The sequence below is a fragment of the Drosophila sechellia genome, chromosome 2L (genome assembly GCF_004382195.2).
Source record: "Drosophila sechellia strain sech25 chromosome 2L, ASM438219v1, whole genome shotgun sequence".
Lineage (NCBI taxonomy): Eukaryota > Metazoa > Arthropoda > Insecta > Diptera > Drosophilidae > Drosophila > Drosophila sechellia.
The window spans coordinates 17,002,919-17,022,034 of NC_045949.1; the positions used below are offsets into that span (position 1 = coordinate 17,002,919).

The window sequence follows — 19,116 nt, forward strand, 5'->3', positions numbered from 1 at the left end:
TAAAAAAATCAATAAATTAAAAGAATTAAAACACCAGAAAAAAATATAAGTAAATTGAATTTATGAGGCTATTGAAATTATTGATAGATATTTAAGGCCTATAAACGATAACTTTTTTTCTAAGTGCACCGCCTCACTTTTGGGACGCTTTGTTCCTTTGCCTTATCAGGCTCAAAATGGCAAAAACTGCCGGAGTGCCCCTAATAGGAAACCACAAAAAAAAAGTCCTGAACCAACTGAAGTTCGGAAGAAGGCGCGTGTTGTTTTGTCCTGGAAAAAATTAAGCATTCCGTGCGAAATGTAGATACGAGATAATCATTTTAATAAATTTCACAGTGATAAATGACTCGATTCACCCACTTTCTCTGTGGCCCAGGTCCTTTTATTTGTCCTGTGTCCTTGTTCCTTGCCGTAGGCGTAAATTAGTAATAGGTGCTGCTTAGGTTATGTCCTGACTAATTGATGAGACACAAATATCTGAAAGTTTCAGATACATACTTACATACACACAGGCATTAAGCTATCTAACCATTACTAAATAAAGTGTTACTATTATTTAAAAACTACTTTATTGAAGCACATTTTTCCAAATATTGTTGTGCAGTTAACTTTGCCAAAATTTCACTTACCAAAATGACTGCCATTGGAGCAGCTGCTAAACAAAACTGGCGGATGTGTCGAGTGTTTTTAATTTTCGCTTGAGCAGCAGGTTCCGCTTACAGCTCCCAACCCCCAAAAAGTCAATTGTTTGTTTGGCGCATTATGCAAATTATGAAACTACAAAAGAAAACTTTCGGGATTTTTACGCCATTTTTTGTTGGGCCCACAGCTGTTGACATTTTCTGCCAATTTTCGGTGAGCAGGCAAGCAAAAATATTTCCCCAGATTAAAAGAAAATAGTTCTCACGTATGACAATTTTCCTCCGCTTTATTTGATATATGTGTATATAGTATTTGTATATTCCAAGACTTAGGGGTCTAGTACAATTCGATTCGTAGAAATGATGCAGCGCCGGTAGAAAATGTTTACCACAGTTAATCGTAGATCTACATCTAAGCTACATAATAAATATGCCATAATAATAATTCGATAAATATCTAAATATTTGGATGTTCATATGTGATTCATACTTAAAACAGTATTCAATATGCAACTAAGCGCTAGTCGTAATTTTGGCCCGATATTTCGCTCGCATGGGTGTGATGGGGAAAGTGTAACAAAAAACTTGCTGACGATTGTAGCACATACATAATTAAATCTAAACAATTGCACAAAACAAAAACTCGCATAAATAACTTGTGACTTGTGTGATTTGATTCGATATATGTTCGATTGTTTTGTGATCTTTGCATTTTGGTTTCTTTAAGTGTTCCTTGTGAGTGTTGTTGTGTATTTACATAAATGAACTACGAACCTAGAAAAATGAGTGAGATATCAGTATCAACAAATCATACATTTGGCATGTATTTTATGTAAGTGTATATATGGCGGCCATTAGGAAAACCATTTCGCCAACTCATCCAGATATGAGCGGAATATCCGAGAGTTCCGATTCAACATCCATGTCCTGTTTCCACCGATTTTAGGCCAATGGCGTTGGCGACATTGTGGCACGTGTCGTTCTGGTAGGCGACTTGGTGGGCGTGGCGGCCCCACTGCTGTTGCCACTGCCGCAGCCACCATTTCCATGAAGCCGGAAAAGCTCACCCACCGTAATGGCCACTTGGACGGCACCTTTTCCCTCCAGCACGTCGGCAGCGCAGCAAATTAGATTCTACAAAAATAAGATTTACACAAATACATTAAGTTTTCATTGTGAGGTTGAGCAAATTTTGGAAATCCTCCCTTGTATTTTTGGAGCAAGCGTTTAATAAAGAAAGTGTTATTATTTCACTTATACGGAAGTCAGATACTTATATCAATACAATCTATGAAAGTAATTGAGTATCTTTCATGTAACTGATTTGGAAACTATTGTAAATTGGCAAAAAAAAAAGAAATAAACAAATTAAGAAAATTACAGTTATTAATTTAATATAACTTTGAATTAATATAAATCCAACCGTATTTTAAAGTGTCAATTTAATTCGTACAATTTAAAAATGAAAAGTTTCCTAAACTCCCAGTACTCCACAGTTTTCAAGCAACTGGATAAGGTTTCGGACAAATAATCAGTTGGTTTGAGTCTTAGCTCCGAAACAATTGTTGTAAAACTGTAAACGTTTAGTTTTTGGTATATTTGTCGTATATTTTGCTCTTTGATTTCACTTGTATATATAGCGCTTATTTGACATTTTGTTCTTAAATTTAAATGCAACGGGATTCATTTTCATTTGGTTTGGAAGTATGCGTATGGAATATTCCACTGACAAATGTTGACAAAAAGTTTTGGCTTTAATTTGCATTTTGGAGATTTCTTATATATTTTTAGGTATATATGCGTGTTAAATACGTGTTGATTTTTATAAAAATGTATGACTGACTCTACAGCTGCCTCAATGCTTTGTCTTCCCTTCAATAATTTTGTTAGACAAAATATATATTTCTGATTTTAGACGCTAGACGCATAAATATATATGTTTATCTTTTACTTCTGAGTGTTGGAGATTGTGTTTCTTTTAGAAATTGGATTAGATTTCATTTTTCATCGTTTAAGTACAATAGTATGCCTAATTTAATAAACTATTAATAATGTTAGGAATGTTGTTAGCACATTTTGATGTTGGGTCATGTGAGCTTGGTTGCAAATTAAATTGATAGAGAAAAGCATCGTTTTATTTGAAAAATTATTGCTTTTTAGAAGGAGAGATTGTAATAGATCATTTGGGCAGACCAGACTGTCGCCGCTCTTCATTCAAAGGCACTGTTTTGTGATTATTATTTATATGTAAGTGGTCGTTTCTACATGAAAGTGTGCGCATTTAAGTTGATTCAGAAAAGAAAGGTATGTTTGTATGCACTGTTAAAATATTCAGATATTTCTGTATTTTGACACAATTATTTTGTAATATAATAAAAAAAATTATTTAGAAACAATGCTGTAATGTACTTGACACAATAGACTTTCCTCTAACTTCTCTCTGGTCAAACGGATCGATTTCAAACGGCTACATTGGTTGACTATAGTTTTATGTCTTCATATATAACTGCTACAACTATTTTGAGTGTCCCTGCTTCAAGTAAAACCACACAGCTTCACCTTCCTCCAGTAGCTCCAACTTACATTTACTACAAGAGTTAGCTGTCCATCTGTAACAAGTCTCTTTCCTGCTCTTCATCCTAATCTTCAAACTGATACATGTATATTGTATCTTTTCTATTTCTACCATTGTTCATTTTCTTTATGAATAGAACTTAAATCGATTTAGTTTCGTTGTAACTTAGATCAATCATACTTTGAATGGTTTGCACAAATTTAGTGAAATGAAGCGCATTGTTAATTGTTTTTGTTTTCAGTTCAGCACGACTTGAGGCGTGGTTAAAAGCAAATGTAAATTTCGAATTTGTTTCTTTAATTCTAAATCCAATTTAGAGTTCAATAGCTTGTACATGAACTAGGAATATGTGGTTACTCGGGGGGTATTTATAAAAAGGCTCTATTTCAACTATTTTCTACGGGTATGCACAATCGAAGTCGTTGAAAGGTAGCTTTGCTTATAGTCGAGTTATATGTAGGTGATATAAAAATAAATATGTACTTATGAAATGCTAATTATAGTTCAAGTTGTATTATACATATAAATAATATAAATATGATATATATAATAACATTTAGTCCGGAGATTATTATAAAAACTATTAAATTAGAACAGTCATTATTAGTTGTCATAAAGTATTTGTGAATATTACTTATTTTCATTAAAATAGTTTAAATTATAAAACATAAATATAGAAAAGGTTTTTTTGAAAGGAACTTTAGGTTGAAACGCAAAAGGAGCATTTGTAATTTCTGGAACTTATATTTGAACTACTCAATAAAAATATATTTTGTATATGATTGTGCACACCCTTAAGTAATCATACAGAAATAGGAGCCAAATATTGATTTGAAGTCTTTGCGTTTCCTCTCATTAAATGCCTCAATGTATTCTGCTTGTCTTTTGGGAAATTTCAATTTCTTAGGCTAAAAATTAGGTATAGAATGTTTCATAAATATGGGACGTAATCCTAAGCAGTAAACAAAAGCAGCCTCAAGAACTCACTACCCAGTGGAAAAGCGCAAAAGCAGCTTTAACTCTATTGTTTTTAGACCTTAACTCTACTGGCAAACCAAGGCGATAATAAAATCAAGCTGTACTATATAGACTAGCCAGGCAGCGGGAAAAATACCAGCCAGAGGAAGGTGGCGATGAAAACGCATGACAGGATCACTGTCAATGTATGGGAATCGTGCTTTAATATCGAAGATCCAGCTTCGTTGGTTTTTGCTTTTATTTTCTGCTCCAGCTCGAGTTCCTTGGTTTTCTCCTTGGGCAAATAGATGCTGAAGACCTCCAGCTTTGGTTTTCCACTCTTCTGCTGCTCGAAGAACTCGATCCGCTTGCTGATGGCTTCCTTGGTCGCGTTGCCCAGTGCGGCTGCATCCTTCAAGTCCTCTGATTTTGGCTGGTACGGTTCCTCCTCTTGCTTTTCGTCTATTATTTGATAATGGCCCGCCGGTCCTGCGGCGGCCACATCGTGCTCATTCTCCACAATCGTGTGCAACATTCTATTGTTATTATTGCCCTGGAAGTTATGCTGACCATGGGCACTTAGCAGATTGTGTTTGATTTTTTCATATGTTTTTTGCTTGGCCTTCAGCAGCATTTGACCCACTGTCGCCAGTTGCTGCTGCCGCTTGCCTATATCATCATCACGATCCTCAACCCCATCATCATTTTCAGCCCTCGGCTGGCCATTCTCATACAAAACGTGCTCTAGCTGCTGCTGTTGCTGCTGCAACAGCAACATCTGTTCTTGCTGTTGGCTGCAGGTAGTTGGCTGACTGAATTGCTCTTGCTCGAAGTGTTGCTGCTCCAGCTGAAGCTGAAGATGATGATGAAGCTGCTGATGATACGGATTTTCATCCATGGCAATCAGAGCGGACACTGTGCGCAGTAGGGCCAATGCATTAGGCGTTCTATTAATATGGTTGCGGCTGCTGTTGCATTCGTCGCTGCATTGCAGGTGGCTGCTGTCATTGCTGCGGCTGATGCTGCCATCATCTTGGACATAAACATCAGCATCATAGTCATCGTCAGCACGTGGCAATTGTGGTTGTTGCGGTTCAATTTGTGGCACAACATCTTCGCAGGAGCAAATCAACTCCTGCAACCAACACCAATAACAGTTGCATCAGTTTCTTGTTTGTATTCTTGGGTATTTTATGTGGGTGTATGTGTGTGTGTTTTTGTGTGTTGGGGTTCAATTACACTTAAATCTAAACTAAAATTGTCTAGGACAAAAAGCGAATGGAAAGCACTCTGGATAATAAAGCATTCCAAGCAACCAACGCCACCTTGAACCATGAAGCTAAACCATAACTTGAACTACAGAACAAACAAATTCAGAGTACAGTGCATTTTGAGTAAATTAAAAAAGATTTACTTTCATTTTAGTCAAATTCAACACGGGTATTTCAATAAATTGTCTATAACAAGGAAGGAAGCAAACTTCGGCTAGTCGAATAGAAACATTATCAAAACATAATAGAAACATAGAAACATCTAAGGCTATTATTTTTAATTAAATCGTTAAATTTTTATCAATAAGAAAACAATCTAAGAAAACAAACATCGAAGGTAAAGTTTTTAACATTTACATTTCGATTAATTCTGTTGCCAGCTATATGATATAGTAATTTGATCACACTCGTTCCAACCTATATTCTACCTTCAATAACTAAGAGACTAGTTCGCGGGTATAAAAGTATTTTTTTAATAATAATAATTTTCAATCGCCTTCGATATATTTAAAGAATCTCCCTTGTCTTTCCCGTTTCAAAATGCACTCTACTTCTATGACAAAGAACACAAATTTTCTACGCACCTCGTCTACGCCAATGCGTCGACACGCCTCCAGGAAGTTATCAACATTCCGCCGGCACCTAGCCATTGTCAACTTATTCTGAAATGCAGAAAATAAAATATATATTAAAATAAAAGCTTTGAAGAAAATCCGAAAACACTTACGACACCGGGAGATGGCACATGAATGCTGGCCACTGATCGCGGACGCACATAGTTGGCCAAATGGCACAGTATAACACCATCCGTCAGAGCAGAGGCAATATCCACAGGCAACGTCATCTTCAGACGCGTTTCAATGATCTATATAAGCAATATGTAAAGTTAGCTTCCTGAATTTAAAAAATTCTGCTCACACTTACAGTTCTCAACTGCGACATCAATTCGGTCTCCTCCCTTTGGCGATCAAACTCCCGGCGCATGGTGAAGCTCAGCTTCTCCGCGGGAATGTCATGGTTCCAGGTCACCGAACGATGCGTCTTTACTGTGCCAAGTTTGGTGGTTGAGCTGACTGGTGATTTAATGGTGGTGCTACTGACTACTCCCACTGTTGGTTGGACTCCTCCACCATTGGACGTATTAAATTTGCTTGTGCCGTTCTTCATGGGACTCTGTGGCTTAACGTAGCCCAAACAATCCGATGAATTTGCGGAGGGAATGCCGGATGTGGATACTGGCTTTATTTCTGTAATCCGAGAGGGAATCACTTTCTGGATAGGTTTCTTTGGTATAACAACATCATCGACTCCATTTCCGTTCGCGCTTCCATTTCCATTCCCATTGTGACCAATTTGGTTGCTATTCTGTTTCATAATAGACTTTGGCAGTGTGTTCGGGGAAGATCCGTTTGAAATGCCCGGCGGTGACGGAGAAAGATCCTCGTCGTCATTGGGACTGTGGTTGGCATTCGGATGCTTTTGCTTATAGACGCTGATCTCCTGGTTGCGCTGCTGCTTTAGGGCCTCCTTGTACTCCCTGTTTTTCGTAAGGAAATTCGTAAATTAAAAATGAATGAGCATAATTGCAGTGTACTTACTTGTAGGTCTGAATATTGCCAAGACCTTTTCCGGATTTTCCATTGGCGTGGTGAACAGTGCGCTCCTGGTGATCCAGCATTATATCGTCGTCCTGATCTGGCGACGATCCATTACTGGAGCTATTCGAGTGTGCATAGCTCAACTTGCAGGGCGATGATGTGGGACTCAAAGTGAGACTCTCATCCACAATGGTGCTAGTGCTGGAGGTAAGGGATGCGTCCATCAGATCCGCTTGCGAATGAACCGCACTTGGCAGCGTCCTGGGCAAAGTTGCTGCTGCCGAATTGGAAACACAGTGCAGCGGTGAATCCGTTTTCGATTTAGCAGGAGCATCGTGCGACCAGCGCTTGTCCAAGCCATCGCTGGTGTTATATCCAGAGTCGACTTGATGCCTCCGCTGGTTGTTAGTGCTGCCAGTGGTGCTAGCTTCAAGAACATTGCCGCTGGAATTATGCCGAGGAGCTCTTCGCAATGTGGTGTACCCATCGTAGTTGCCACCTGACCGGGATCCCTTCTCGTCCTTGGTGGCCTGCGTTTCCAAAAACTTGAACACGTGCACCAGACCGCGCATGCATAGCTATAAGATATAAAGCAAAGGTAATTTGCGTGCATAACAATAATTATATAAAACTTACGCTAGCTGGTGGCGAGGTCAGAGGATTGTTCTCTAGCTGTAGCTCTACCAAAGTGCTCATGTGACGAATCTCGAGAGGCAGGCTAGCGATCTTGTTGTTGCTCACGTCCAATGATATCAAACTCAAGCAGGTAAGCTCCCTGGGCAGATACAGCAAGAGATTGCTTCTCAACGAGAGCGAACGCAGGGATCTCAGTTCACCCAGACGAGCGGGTAGATTGGCCAACTGATTATACGAAGCATCCAGATCGGTGAGTGTCTGATCCAATCGACCCAGTTCATCTGGTAGCGAAGACAATCGATTGTTGGAAACCAGCAGAACCTGAAGAGGTAGGAAACAAATCTCGCGGGGCAGCGAGGACAACTGATTGCTGCGCAAATCCAAATAGGTCAGCGATGATAGCTGCTTCACCGATTCCGGAATGCTGCGAATCGTGTTGTGATACAGTAGCAGGGTCTCTAGGAAGGCAAACGTAGTCACTTCCTCGGGCAACTCGGCGAATCTATTCCGGGAAAGATCTGTAAATGGAAGAAGCAGAGGGCATATATTAATTTGGATCCAGCTGGGGGATGTTGAGTGAACCCGAACCCTTGTTCCATTTGACACGCACTTCCATTTCCATTTGCACTCCACGCCACAGTGGACCGCCTGACCTCAATCTGCCGGCAATTTGATTCGCCCCATTCCAACCAACAGGAAGAGTAATGCTAATAAGGCCGCGGTACTCGACTTTCGAATGCCCTCTGGTGGATTCGTTTAATTTATATTGTTTTATGGAATTAAATCATATAATAACTAATCAAAAGAACGTATTGCAGAGATTTGTTTTGAAAAACGTATATGTTGTTGTCCTGGGGGAATGTCGAAGATTTGGAAATCCCAGCATACCCTTTGGCATACCGGAGAGAATTTCAAAAAGTGGGCAAGTGCGTTCGGAGTGGGCAATTAATTTACTAAATGAATTTGCATGCAAGATGAGCGCAAACAGCACGAAAACTGCGACTTTGTGGGGGAGCGGTTATGAATAAATCAACCAAAAAAGAAGGAAAATGGAAAAATACTGCGGCGGACTGGCAGGAAGTGAAATATATGTGTTAGTTTTTTATTAAATTCACATTTTACATTAATATTTTTTGTGCTTCATATGACGATTGTCGCATTAGTAAAAATACAAATTGGAATTTAATAATTTAAAAGACAACGTTAAATTCTGAGCAAAGAAATGAAAAATTGGGCAGATCGTTATAAATGTATCGTAACAAACCATGCAATACACATATCTTCTATTAGAAACAAATAGATCTCAAGGATAAATCTTATATTTGTTTTCTACACGAATGGATGGCAACCCTGGTGGTGAAGTTTAGTTCGTGTTCATTTAACGGAATGTCTGAGATATTTATCCCATATGAAGCCACCCGTTTTGAAGTTACTTCCAAGAAAATTCAGTTCGATAGGGGAACGAAATCAAACATATAAACTAATTTCGATCAGCGAATGTAGTGGACTTGGATATCTGCGTTTATTCCATGCCAGCTGGCCCACGATGGCATCCATTAGACAAAACTAGAAAGCAGCGGAGGAGATTGGTCAAATAGATCAGAGGCCTGTTGGTAAATAGCACCGTACAGTTATCTAAAAACAATACAATTTTTGATATTACTTTCAATTACAATACCGCATACAACTACCGTATTCAAATAGTAGAAATTCAGTATGTAAAATTTAAATAATGCGGTCTGTCTGCTGGTCTACACTTCACCTTCTTCGAGTAGTTAAAGTACTTTGCAAACAGTGCGTATGAAGTTGGTGAATTTTAATAGCCATATCGTAAAAATTAACGACCCGCGGACCAGTCTGCCATTACCTTCTCACCTTCCTTCAGGCGCATTTTACGCAACTTGCCAAAAACACAGTGGAAACCAGAAATGAGCAATTGCTGCTGTGGCAACTAAAACTGGCTAACATGAATAAGTGACTGACTGAATAACTGACTGCGGACTGGCGACAGCTGCGAACTGATTTACGCACGGGGGGAGTCACTGAGACTAGACATTGTAGACTATGCACATATATCTTCCTGCGAACAAAGGCGCTGAATGAATGGGAACTTGACTTCGGTAGCATCTAGACATTAACCTGCCACATGGAGAGCTCCTACTGCTGTTGCATACAATATGAGCTCACAGTGATGCAACGCTAAGAAGCGGCAACAATTCTACACTAACAGAAAAGGTTAACTTGGGTGTGTCTTTTAAAAGATTTAATGCTGATTTTCGATTAAGAAAACAACGTAGATTTGCAGCACTAAATTAAAAACTATAACACATATAGATAGTTAGAAAGTTATATCTAAAAATAAGTTACATTGCCCCTACTTGCCACATTTTTTCTACGAGTGCATTATCCTTTTTGTGTTGCATCCTGTTGAGTTGAATAAACCCTTGCCGGCCAATGACGTCGGGATGGGATGGCTTGGGTTGAAAAGTTGTTCGAGGATGCGGAAATTGGATTTCCCTGATGCGGAGGCATCAATTTAGGACAAAATGGGACCAGGAGCGACTTTGTACTTTGAACCTGCAGACCCGTGACGAAGATATTTTTTATCTCTAGCGACACCTGCTCAATTCTGCTTTCACTGGCAGTTTTCCAAGAGTTTCCACTCTATTTCCCCGCTCATTCCCCCCTTTTTTTCTGGCCCCAGCTGGCTTTTGGCCAACTTTAACGCAATGCGACAGGCGAAAATGTGTTTTTTACGTCTCGCAAAATAAATCAAATTGTTTGACACGCCGAAAAAATGCAAAGTGCCGTCATTGTTTTGTTTGCCTTTCTTAATACTCGCGTTACTTTTTAATTTTCATTTTTATTTGCCCGCCTCCACCAAACCATAATGTCATAAATACTGCAGAAATTGTCCTCGGACCACGCAGGCATTTCATCCAGCCGAAAAAAACAGGGTGCGCCTGGGGATTTGGAACAAACATGGATTCGAGCAACGCCCAAAGTCAACTTTGCCAACGGGCGCACGCATGGCAATGGAGGAGCAATTTGATGATGTAAGTGGAGCCGGGAACGTCTCGGTTATGACGCTCCTTGGAGGTAATGGGCATTCAAACAATTGCATTTGCATAAATTCCTCTAAAAAATAAAGGTGCGTGGAAATTAATGGTAAATGACAGCAACGTCGATTTAGTCATTTTTAGTTCAGACCACCCATATTGAACTGGCTATTTTCATACATGCGTAGCAGCTGATTATTGCAATATATTTACAGTTTTATGATTAAAGAGATTAGGCCATAAAATGATATGCGCATAAAGTTGGTATCAGTTTGATAAGGACACTACTTTGATAAGCTTAGTTAAGTGATATTTCAGAAACCTATCAAGAGGATCGATGAGTGTGGATTTCTAAAAATAAGGTATGCAAAATAAATATAAATATAATTTCTTACTACTCAATCATTCAACCTTAACAGTTCATAGCCACAAATACCCTGCTGCTGGTGAAAAAGTTTATACCACAAAAAAAGGCGCATGTGGCAGACATTGAGTGGCATTTCCATTTTGAAGGGCGTGGGCCCAAACCGGAAGAAGCAAAAAATTAAATTGATGGCGCTCCAACTGGATTGGCAAATGTAGCTTTATATCGTTGCCCTCAGCTGTTTCTTGGAAACATTCGGGTCTAGCCATGTGGCGGCGGAATCTCCACCAGCCCAGAATGGAGCTGGAGCACGTTACCCATACCGTCGCTACTTTATTTGGCTCGCGTGGTATTTTATTTTGACTTTGCCGAATATGAATGTGTATATGGATGTGGAAGCCTCTGCATGTCTGTACATTGATATTGACTGACCATTAAGAAAACGAAGGGGCACAAACGGGCACAGTGGGTTCTATTGATGGATTTATTGAAATTAATTTGTCTGAGTGTTATTGCTAAATTGGTGGGTCTTAAGTGGGGCGATGGGAATATGAATATGCAGAGGGCACGGGAAATTAATGGGTGCTTTGCAAACAGGAAGCAAACTAAATATATTTACATAAATGGGAACCACACATACATGCTGATAAGCCACTAAACCAATATTAGCATTCCTTAAACTATTTTTTATCGCATAAAATTTTCCCAGAATCAAAACATAGGCAATTTCAGACTTGAAACCCCAAACGAGCCACTTAGCAATAAAGTTTTGTTTATTTATATTACACTCTGTGGAATTGTATTGAAAACCACTTGAGAAGCACTCTCATATATAGGGCAATGTCCCAACTATATATGTACATATGTGCGCACATCGAACTAATCAAAATAAATAATATGGAAAATCGCAGTGGGCTCTTGCCCCATCATTGATTACTTTTTGATATTGCAAGCTGGAAGCAAGCACTCAAAACACAGATACACAAACATGTGTGTGTAGATAGATACCAATTTTAATTCCCAACACAAACACACACGCCTACTTCCCTAGAAAAGTCTGTTCTGTTCCACTTTGTTTATTTTAGACACTGCAATTTCGCGCAGCATTTCTTCTTCATCGCCGGTCTGTTCTTTATGCCCATTTAATCACAGAGCAAACATTGGAAATCTGTGTTGGCCAAGTGTAAACAACCGGGAAAACAAATATTTAACAAATATTTGGAAGCAGCTATGAATTCGTTGTTCTTCTCGCTGCTGCTGATTAATGTTTTTCTTCCAAATTCAAAGTGTAACAGCTGTGTTTTTCTAAGTCACATATTTCCAAAGGAAAAACAAAAAACGGAATAAAAGGTTTTCCTCACAGTGGAACCTCGTACGTAAAAGACTCTTTATATTTAAACATTTTATTTTTTAAGCAAAATATAACTATTATGATTAAGCCCATTTATCATTCTAGATATGATAAAATATTCCCCATAGATATTAGCTAATAATCCATTACAGCGCGTGCTTACTGTAAGCAATGCTTGTAATCAGATCTATCTTTTGTTCTCTTAGATATTCTCTTTTATGAGCGCGTGCTGTGCACAGCAATTAAGAAACTAGAAACGTTGGCCCGTCGCCTGTTAAATAATGCTTACATTTATAAATTAATGGAAATGACTCAATGCATAATTCGCGGTTATCTGTGTCAAGTTTGTACTGCCCTCAATTTGCTAAGATATGTACATAGATACATACATACACATAAATAAATACGAACACATACATACAGCTACATAAGTCGTTCAACTGCAGATAAGCAAGCAAGGAGACAAGCAAATTGCATTTATCGCTGAAATAATAATGTTATTTTTAAACCCGCAATAAGCAGAATGAGGGTGCATTTAGAAATGGATATAATATACTTGGGTACTTCGTGATCCATATGCAATGGGCAGGAAAATCGGTGTGTACACATGTAGTTTCTGCTCATTGAATAATTTGTTTGCCAAGAAGCTTCCAACAAGGCATACTACTAGTGTGGGAAAGTCCATTCCAAAATATTCCCAGAATCTAACCTAAAAATACTATCACCTAAAATACAAAATATTTCTGTGGAAGATAGTGTTTTTCGATCAATAGTCTGTGATACATTTTCATTGACATATCAATTTCTTGGGTATTTATTTCACAATCGACTTTCTGGGAAGTACTTTATCATGATACCATCGCTAAGTCCAATGATTTTTTTATGTTTTCCTTTCTGCATTGTGCATGCAAGCCATGAACCGTGCAGTTTGACAGCCACTGGAGATAAGCGACGTGCTGCGGCGGTCGCATTTCCTCTTTTGTCCGCTGCAGATGGAGAATAAATAGCAATAAAAGTACAAAAAACCAGACTAGCTGTCTTTTTATGCTCATCATATTTACAATGCAAACAACAAATATACGCGTCGGATACACACGACAAAAGCATTTCCCCTCGCTCTATAAGTTTGCTGTTGTTTTGTTTGCCGGTACTTTGACTTCCCCAAACAGAAAAGATTTCTTGTTCTCGGTCACTTGGCAGACGTTTTATTCAGTCTGGAAAAAAGTATTGTGACTACAAGAAAATCCGCTCCAAGTGTCTACTAAAAAAGCTTATGAAAACCTGCTTGCTATTAATGATATGAATTATAGTTTTGACGTAAGGTATGAACCACTCAATTTCGTACCAGTTACCAGGCTGCAATTACAATTTTTTTAATTAAATAAACAAATATTAATAAAAATTTGAGCTTTGGCAGAGCTTAATAGTGTTTATCGATATTTTTAAAAAAATCTAAGTTAAATGGTCAAGTAAGGAAACGAAACTGCTTTGTTATAGTATGTCACTTTGGATCCACTTAGTAACGATGGACGCCAGGAGATACATACGTTTTTTGTGACAAATTTATACAAAATCGGTAAATTTTACCAAAGCTCTCTATTACACTAAGCTCCCTGTTTGAGGCTATAAAAAGCCAAAGTGGCATCACTGTGGATCCTCTTAATGACACCAAGCGCTCAATTCTGTTACATTTACATTTTTATAATAATTTTGTGACAAAATCAAAAAATTGTTATACAGAGTTTTTATTAAAGTAAAAGAGTAAACCCTAAACTCCCTATTTATGGCTATAAAGTATCCAAGTGGGCATCACTGTTAAGCCGCTCAGTGACGAAGGACACCACGCTATCATTGCTGTTACATTTCCAAACATACATATTTATTTTGAGTGAGTTTGTATTGTTATGAAACAGTATATTAGTATTATATTATATTATATTTTTATATTATTTTATTATATTATATTATTATTATATTAGTATTCTCTAAATTCCCTTTTTATGGTTATAAAAAGTCCAAATGGACAGCACTTTCGTCAGCTGCTGATTCCTAAGCCGGCGCCGACTTTGCGGTCTGCGCAGCTGCTGTTGCTGCTGCGAGTTGAGTTGCTGCTGCATGTTGCTGCTGCTGTTGCTACCTTATTGCATTTGCTTGGGCTTCTCTTCTCACAATTTCTGCTGAGGCCAGCTGCAATTTTGTACCGGTTTTGCGCTTTTTCCTTCTTGATGCAATTACTTTAAACAATTTCCTGCTGTTGATTTTCCGCTCCACTCGATTGACTCTTTCTTGTGCCGGCCTTTGTCTAGGTTTTGTTTATGGTTCTGTTTGATTTACGTGACACGCGTGTTAATTAAACGCCCCAAAGGAATGCACTGCGAAAAAGTGTGGGACCCCCACCCCCCCATACCGCAACAACAAATGATTTTAGGAAATGCTGACAGGCGCCTGCCCATTCCCCTTAATTTCATGCCATTTCGGGGGTTGCAAATGGCATGCGTGCAAATAAAGAAAAAAGAAAAATGGTCGGTGTATCCCCCCATTTTTTCTGTTTCTTTGACTTTCTTTTGCTTTAGAATCATCGATTTCTTGGAAACTCGAAACCCTTGTGGTTGCAAGCCATTAAGGCTAAGAGCCGTTGCCACCTCTTAAAGTCCACCGCCCCCACTTGCGAAAACCCTTCGCCGAGGGTGGCTTCATTGTTCTCGAAGAGGCAATTTGTAGAGGTTCTTCGCTAGGGTGTATTTACAAATATTTTCCCCAAAGATTAACCCTTAACGAGAGGTTCAACGTATCTCGATTTCCCCCTGTTTTCCATTTTCCACATGTCCATTCACACCAAAAATCCAGCATTTTAATTAGTAATTAGTCACGCCTTCGCAGTCGATGACTCAATTGCTGGTGAGAAAACGCATGAAACTTATTCGAAAATGAACGAAAAACCGGAAGCTCGTTGGCTCTCCATGTGGGAAAGGGTTTTCCAAAGAAGAAGGGATCGTTTCCCCATTTCGAGCAGATAGCGCGTGACCATAAGTCACGGATTGTCACAGCTTAATTCGAAAACCAAGTCACATAGGCGGAAAAACGGGGAGCGGAGTGGATTGGAAGGAAAATAAAAATATATTTCCTAGTTTAAGGGGGAATTAAGTTTTATCTCTTTATTTTAAACAAATTAAACACTTCTTGTATCCTAATGTTAACTGAAACCTTCTTAAATTTGTTAAGTACTCTTTTCAATATCGAAGTGCATCATTCCACTCAGTTTCATTAATTAATCAATTTATGTTTGCTTTATAAAAATGCAATTTTAATTGAATTAATGTTAGACAAACTGAAAATTTTATTTATTTTTGTTGCTTTTCAATTCCGGTACTATCCATCATCAGAGACACAGGCTAAGTGGAATTTTTATTGAATTCTTTCCCTATTCTTTTACCAAATTACTTTTCAATTTATGACACAATTTATTTTTATCTCTCTTCCACGGCAATTAATCTTCGCAGTCCAAAAATAAAAAGTTTCCTTCTATTCCAGACATTTCCACCGAAAATACATCAAAATACAGTGTGTCCTCTGAAAGGCGACATTCATTGTCCCAATATTAATAATAAGATCTCGTAGTTGGAATTTACTTCTTAAAAGTAATTAAAAGAAAAAAACTAAAATAAATTTTTAGTTTATAATCTTTCTCGTTTCAATGAACATAATCTTCGATCTGTGAAGGATTGTTAGATAGTAGAATATAGATAAATTGTCATATCCTGCTTTTTTCCAGCGATTAGAATGACATCTAACCTTATCTACGTGTCCTTTCGCGTTTCAGAGCGTTTACTGTATGTGTATACAACAAACACAAGTGAAAATCGATGAGAGACATGTCCCGTTGTGAGAACATCTGTTCGAGGGTAGCAGCAGCTGTGAGAGGGGGCGGGGTCCTGCAAGAGGGCGGTGAATTTTCTGGGTGGGTATTTCCCATTTACTATTTCTCCGCTGGTGAATATTTTTTGGTCCTAACAAAAACGAAAGTTGGTTGAACTTCGACAAAATTTTCGTGCCGGCTGCGGCGAAAATAAAAATAAATAGGGATAACACGAATAGTGCCAAGTGGCGAAGAGCGAAAAACGGCGGTAATTATTGTCCTTGAGCGCAGTCCGAAAAGGGAGAGAATGGGAGAGCCGCAGAGAGAAAGAGCAGCTGATGGGAGGACAGAAAAGGAGGAAAAGGATGAACCTCCGACGGCTGCTGCAAAGTATTGATTTTCAAGCAACAAAAGGAAAATTCGCCACTGCAACGGAGATGGAAAAACTTCGTTAGCTCACCGGCAACAGACCTCCTTGTCTCAAATGCCGCACCCTAAAGGTATACACATACGCCAAACATTTCCGATAAGCAACTAATTTAATTGCTTTATCAGTACTTGTACATATGTAAACTCTACTTTTACTTTTTCTGACGTCAAAAGAAAACTTAATAACTAACAATTTTCTAATGAACTTTAGTACCATTTTAACATTTTAACATAAAAATGTATGCTCTTTCCAATAAAATGTGATTAGATTCGTGCATTAAATATTATTAATTTCGTGCCGGGGCGACGAAACCTGCTTGAAAAACACCTTTCCTTTGTTCTCCCTCACGAAATATACACTGTACAAAAGCGGTACGCACCTGCGATGACGGTGTCGGTAAGTGAGTACTTCGTTCCAGTCCTGGGAAAGTCCTTCAGCTTGCGATTGGTCAGGATCAGTTCGCCGCTGAAGTGCGCTTCTTCCAGGATTCTTTCCAGGGAGCGCGTCAGCTGGGAGTGACTGAGCAGGGCGGACGAGGTGGAGGAGGAGGTGTTTCCAGCGTTGCCAATTCCAGATCTCGATCCTGTTCCAGATCCTGGAAGCGATGCCGACCCGCTGCCGATAGCGCTGCCAGCGGCGCTGCCGACGCCGACTGCGACGCTATGTAGGCGTTGGTAAACCGTTGCTGCCATTTCCCGTGTAGGCGTGGCGACACTTCCACACACTTGCACACACACACGCACGCGCTGAACTATCACACCGATAAGGAAACGGAGTGAAGTGCCGAAAGAAACCGAAACTCGAAACTAAATTTGCTCTATTGAAACGCACGCATCTCGATTATTTTCCATTTAGTGTACGTCTTCTTGGCTCATTGATAAGATTTCTCGGAATTGGATTTTCCTTTTGCGGCTTCCTTCTTGCTTCCTCTTCCTCGCACACACGCGCACTCACAAACGCACAAACTCACGCAGCGAACGAGCGACAGTGCACAACGAAAATCGAAAAACAACTGAATCGGTTTATGCGATGCTACTTGGGCAGCGCTGGAAACGTTGCTGTTATTTTGAAATCGGCGTGTCTTTGAGTACTATCGATACAATACCACAGTGCGCCGATGATAAATGCGCTCCGTTTCTATCGCAATTCGAATTGTCAACAATTTTACTTTTTATAAGAGAAGTTTTTTGTTTATTCAGTATGACTTAACGTTTAAGCAGTTGCTGCTTTAAGTTTAGGATATTTATTAGATTACTATGTTATAATTATACGCACTAGAAAAAGAAAAAACACAACACAGTATTGGAACCCAGACATAAACGAGCTGAAATTTAAGGAAATAAATATATTTTAAACCTACTAATGAAAAAACCATGTTAGACTACATTTTAAATGCATTTCCTTGCCATTTGTGTTGGCTTTAAACACAAAACTGCATAAACTCAGCGACGCATCCATTATTGGTGACAATTTTCATATTCTACATTTACCTCTCAGGTAATCGCCAATTTCCTACAAGGTGTTTTTGTGGGACCGCATTAGGCTGAAATTACCACGGCGAAATATCGCCGCAACTATCGATTGGCGCGCTGCACTGGAGCTGTGCTCCCATCGCTAGCCCAGTGCAACAACAAAATTCCAACGCAACGCTAACTAAGTGCAAAAAAAAACCTAAAATTTGTGTAAAATAGTAAAATTGATCCCAATCGCGTATATTTCTAAATCGTATTCGCACTTCACAGTATGTAAAACACTCCAGTTTATCTGAGTACTGTGTGTGTGCGGTAAACACACACCAATAAGAGTGCGTTTTCGCGTCCCTTTCCCACCCTCTTCTAATGGTTCCTCCTTCTATAACTGTGTCAAATCAGCAGCAACAATAAAATATAGAACAGAGCCACAGCGTGCGTGTGTGTGTGTGAAATGCACAAATTGATAAGCAATTTGATTCAATTTAATCTTGTTTAAATCTAATGAAAATCAGCGCAAGCAGCCAAACACAAAATTATAAATAAAAAATTACGAATTCATATAAATAGAATACCCTTGAGTGATTTTGTTAGTCGCATAAAATTAATTCAATACATATTTGTGTTCCGCATTTTTTGAAAATATAACGAAGTTCTGGCCAACGAGAGCAACAACAAAAAGCGGTTCTGTTTGTTTTTCAAGCTCAACGAAAAAAAGAAGAAAAGAATTCTGGTCTCAATCAGCTGTTTTAAAGCAGCCGCCTAAGTGCGAGTGAGATAGCTGCCTGCGCGCCAAAATAAAGCAGCAACAAAAGTGGAACAGTGGTTCAAAACCTAGCTAAAATTTAAAGAAAAACCATTTATTTTTGTAGCAAAAATATAAAATAAAGGAAAATTAAGCGAATTATA

The 19,116-nt window shown here is 38.8% G+C and overlaps 1 protein-coding gene across 3 annotated transcripts; it reads right to left on the minus strand.

The window, feature by feature from the left end:
- Positions 1-900: 900 nt before the first annotated feature.
- Positions 901-17,755, minus strand: LOC6614472 (leucine-rich repeat and calponin homology domain-containing protein). Of its 3 annotated transcripts, XM_002038869.2 has the most exons (8): positions 17,118-17,755; positions 7,679-8,196; positions 7,043-7,620; positions 6,369-6,981; positions 6,172-6,309; positions 6,029-6,106; positions 4,331-5,308; positions 901-1,775 (listed from the first exon to the last, which is right to left on the minus strand). In XM_002038869.2, the coding sequence occupies exons 1-8, from the start codon at positions 17,428-17,430 to the stop codon at positions 1,584-1,586; spliced, it is 3,408 nt and encodes a 1,135-aa protein (XP_002038905.1). In that variant the 5' UTR covers positions 17,431-17,755; the 3' UTR covers positions 901-1,583. The 3 variants fall into 3 exon arrangements, with proteins under 3 accessions (XP_002038905.1, XP_032575648.1, XP_032575645.1); XM_032719757.1 differs by lacking the exon at positions 4,331-5,308 and having other exon boundaries at positions 17,118-17,753; XM_032719754.1 differs by lacking the exon at positions 901-1,775 and having other exon boundaries at positions 2,224-5,308.
- Positions 17,756-19,116: the final 1,361 nt, after the last annotated feature.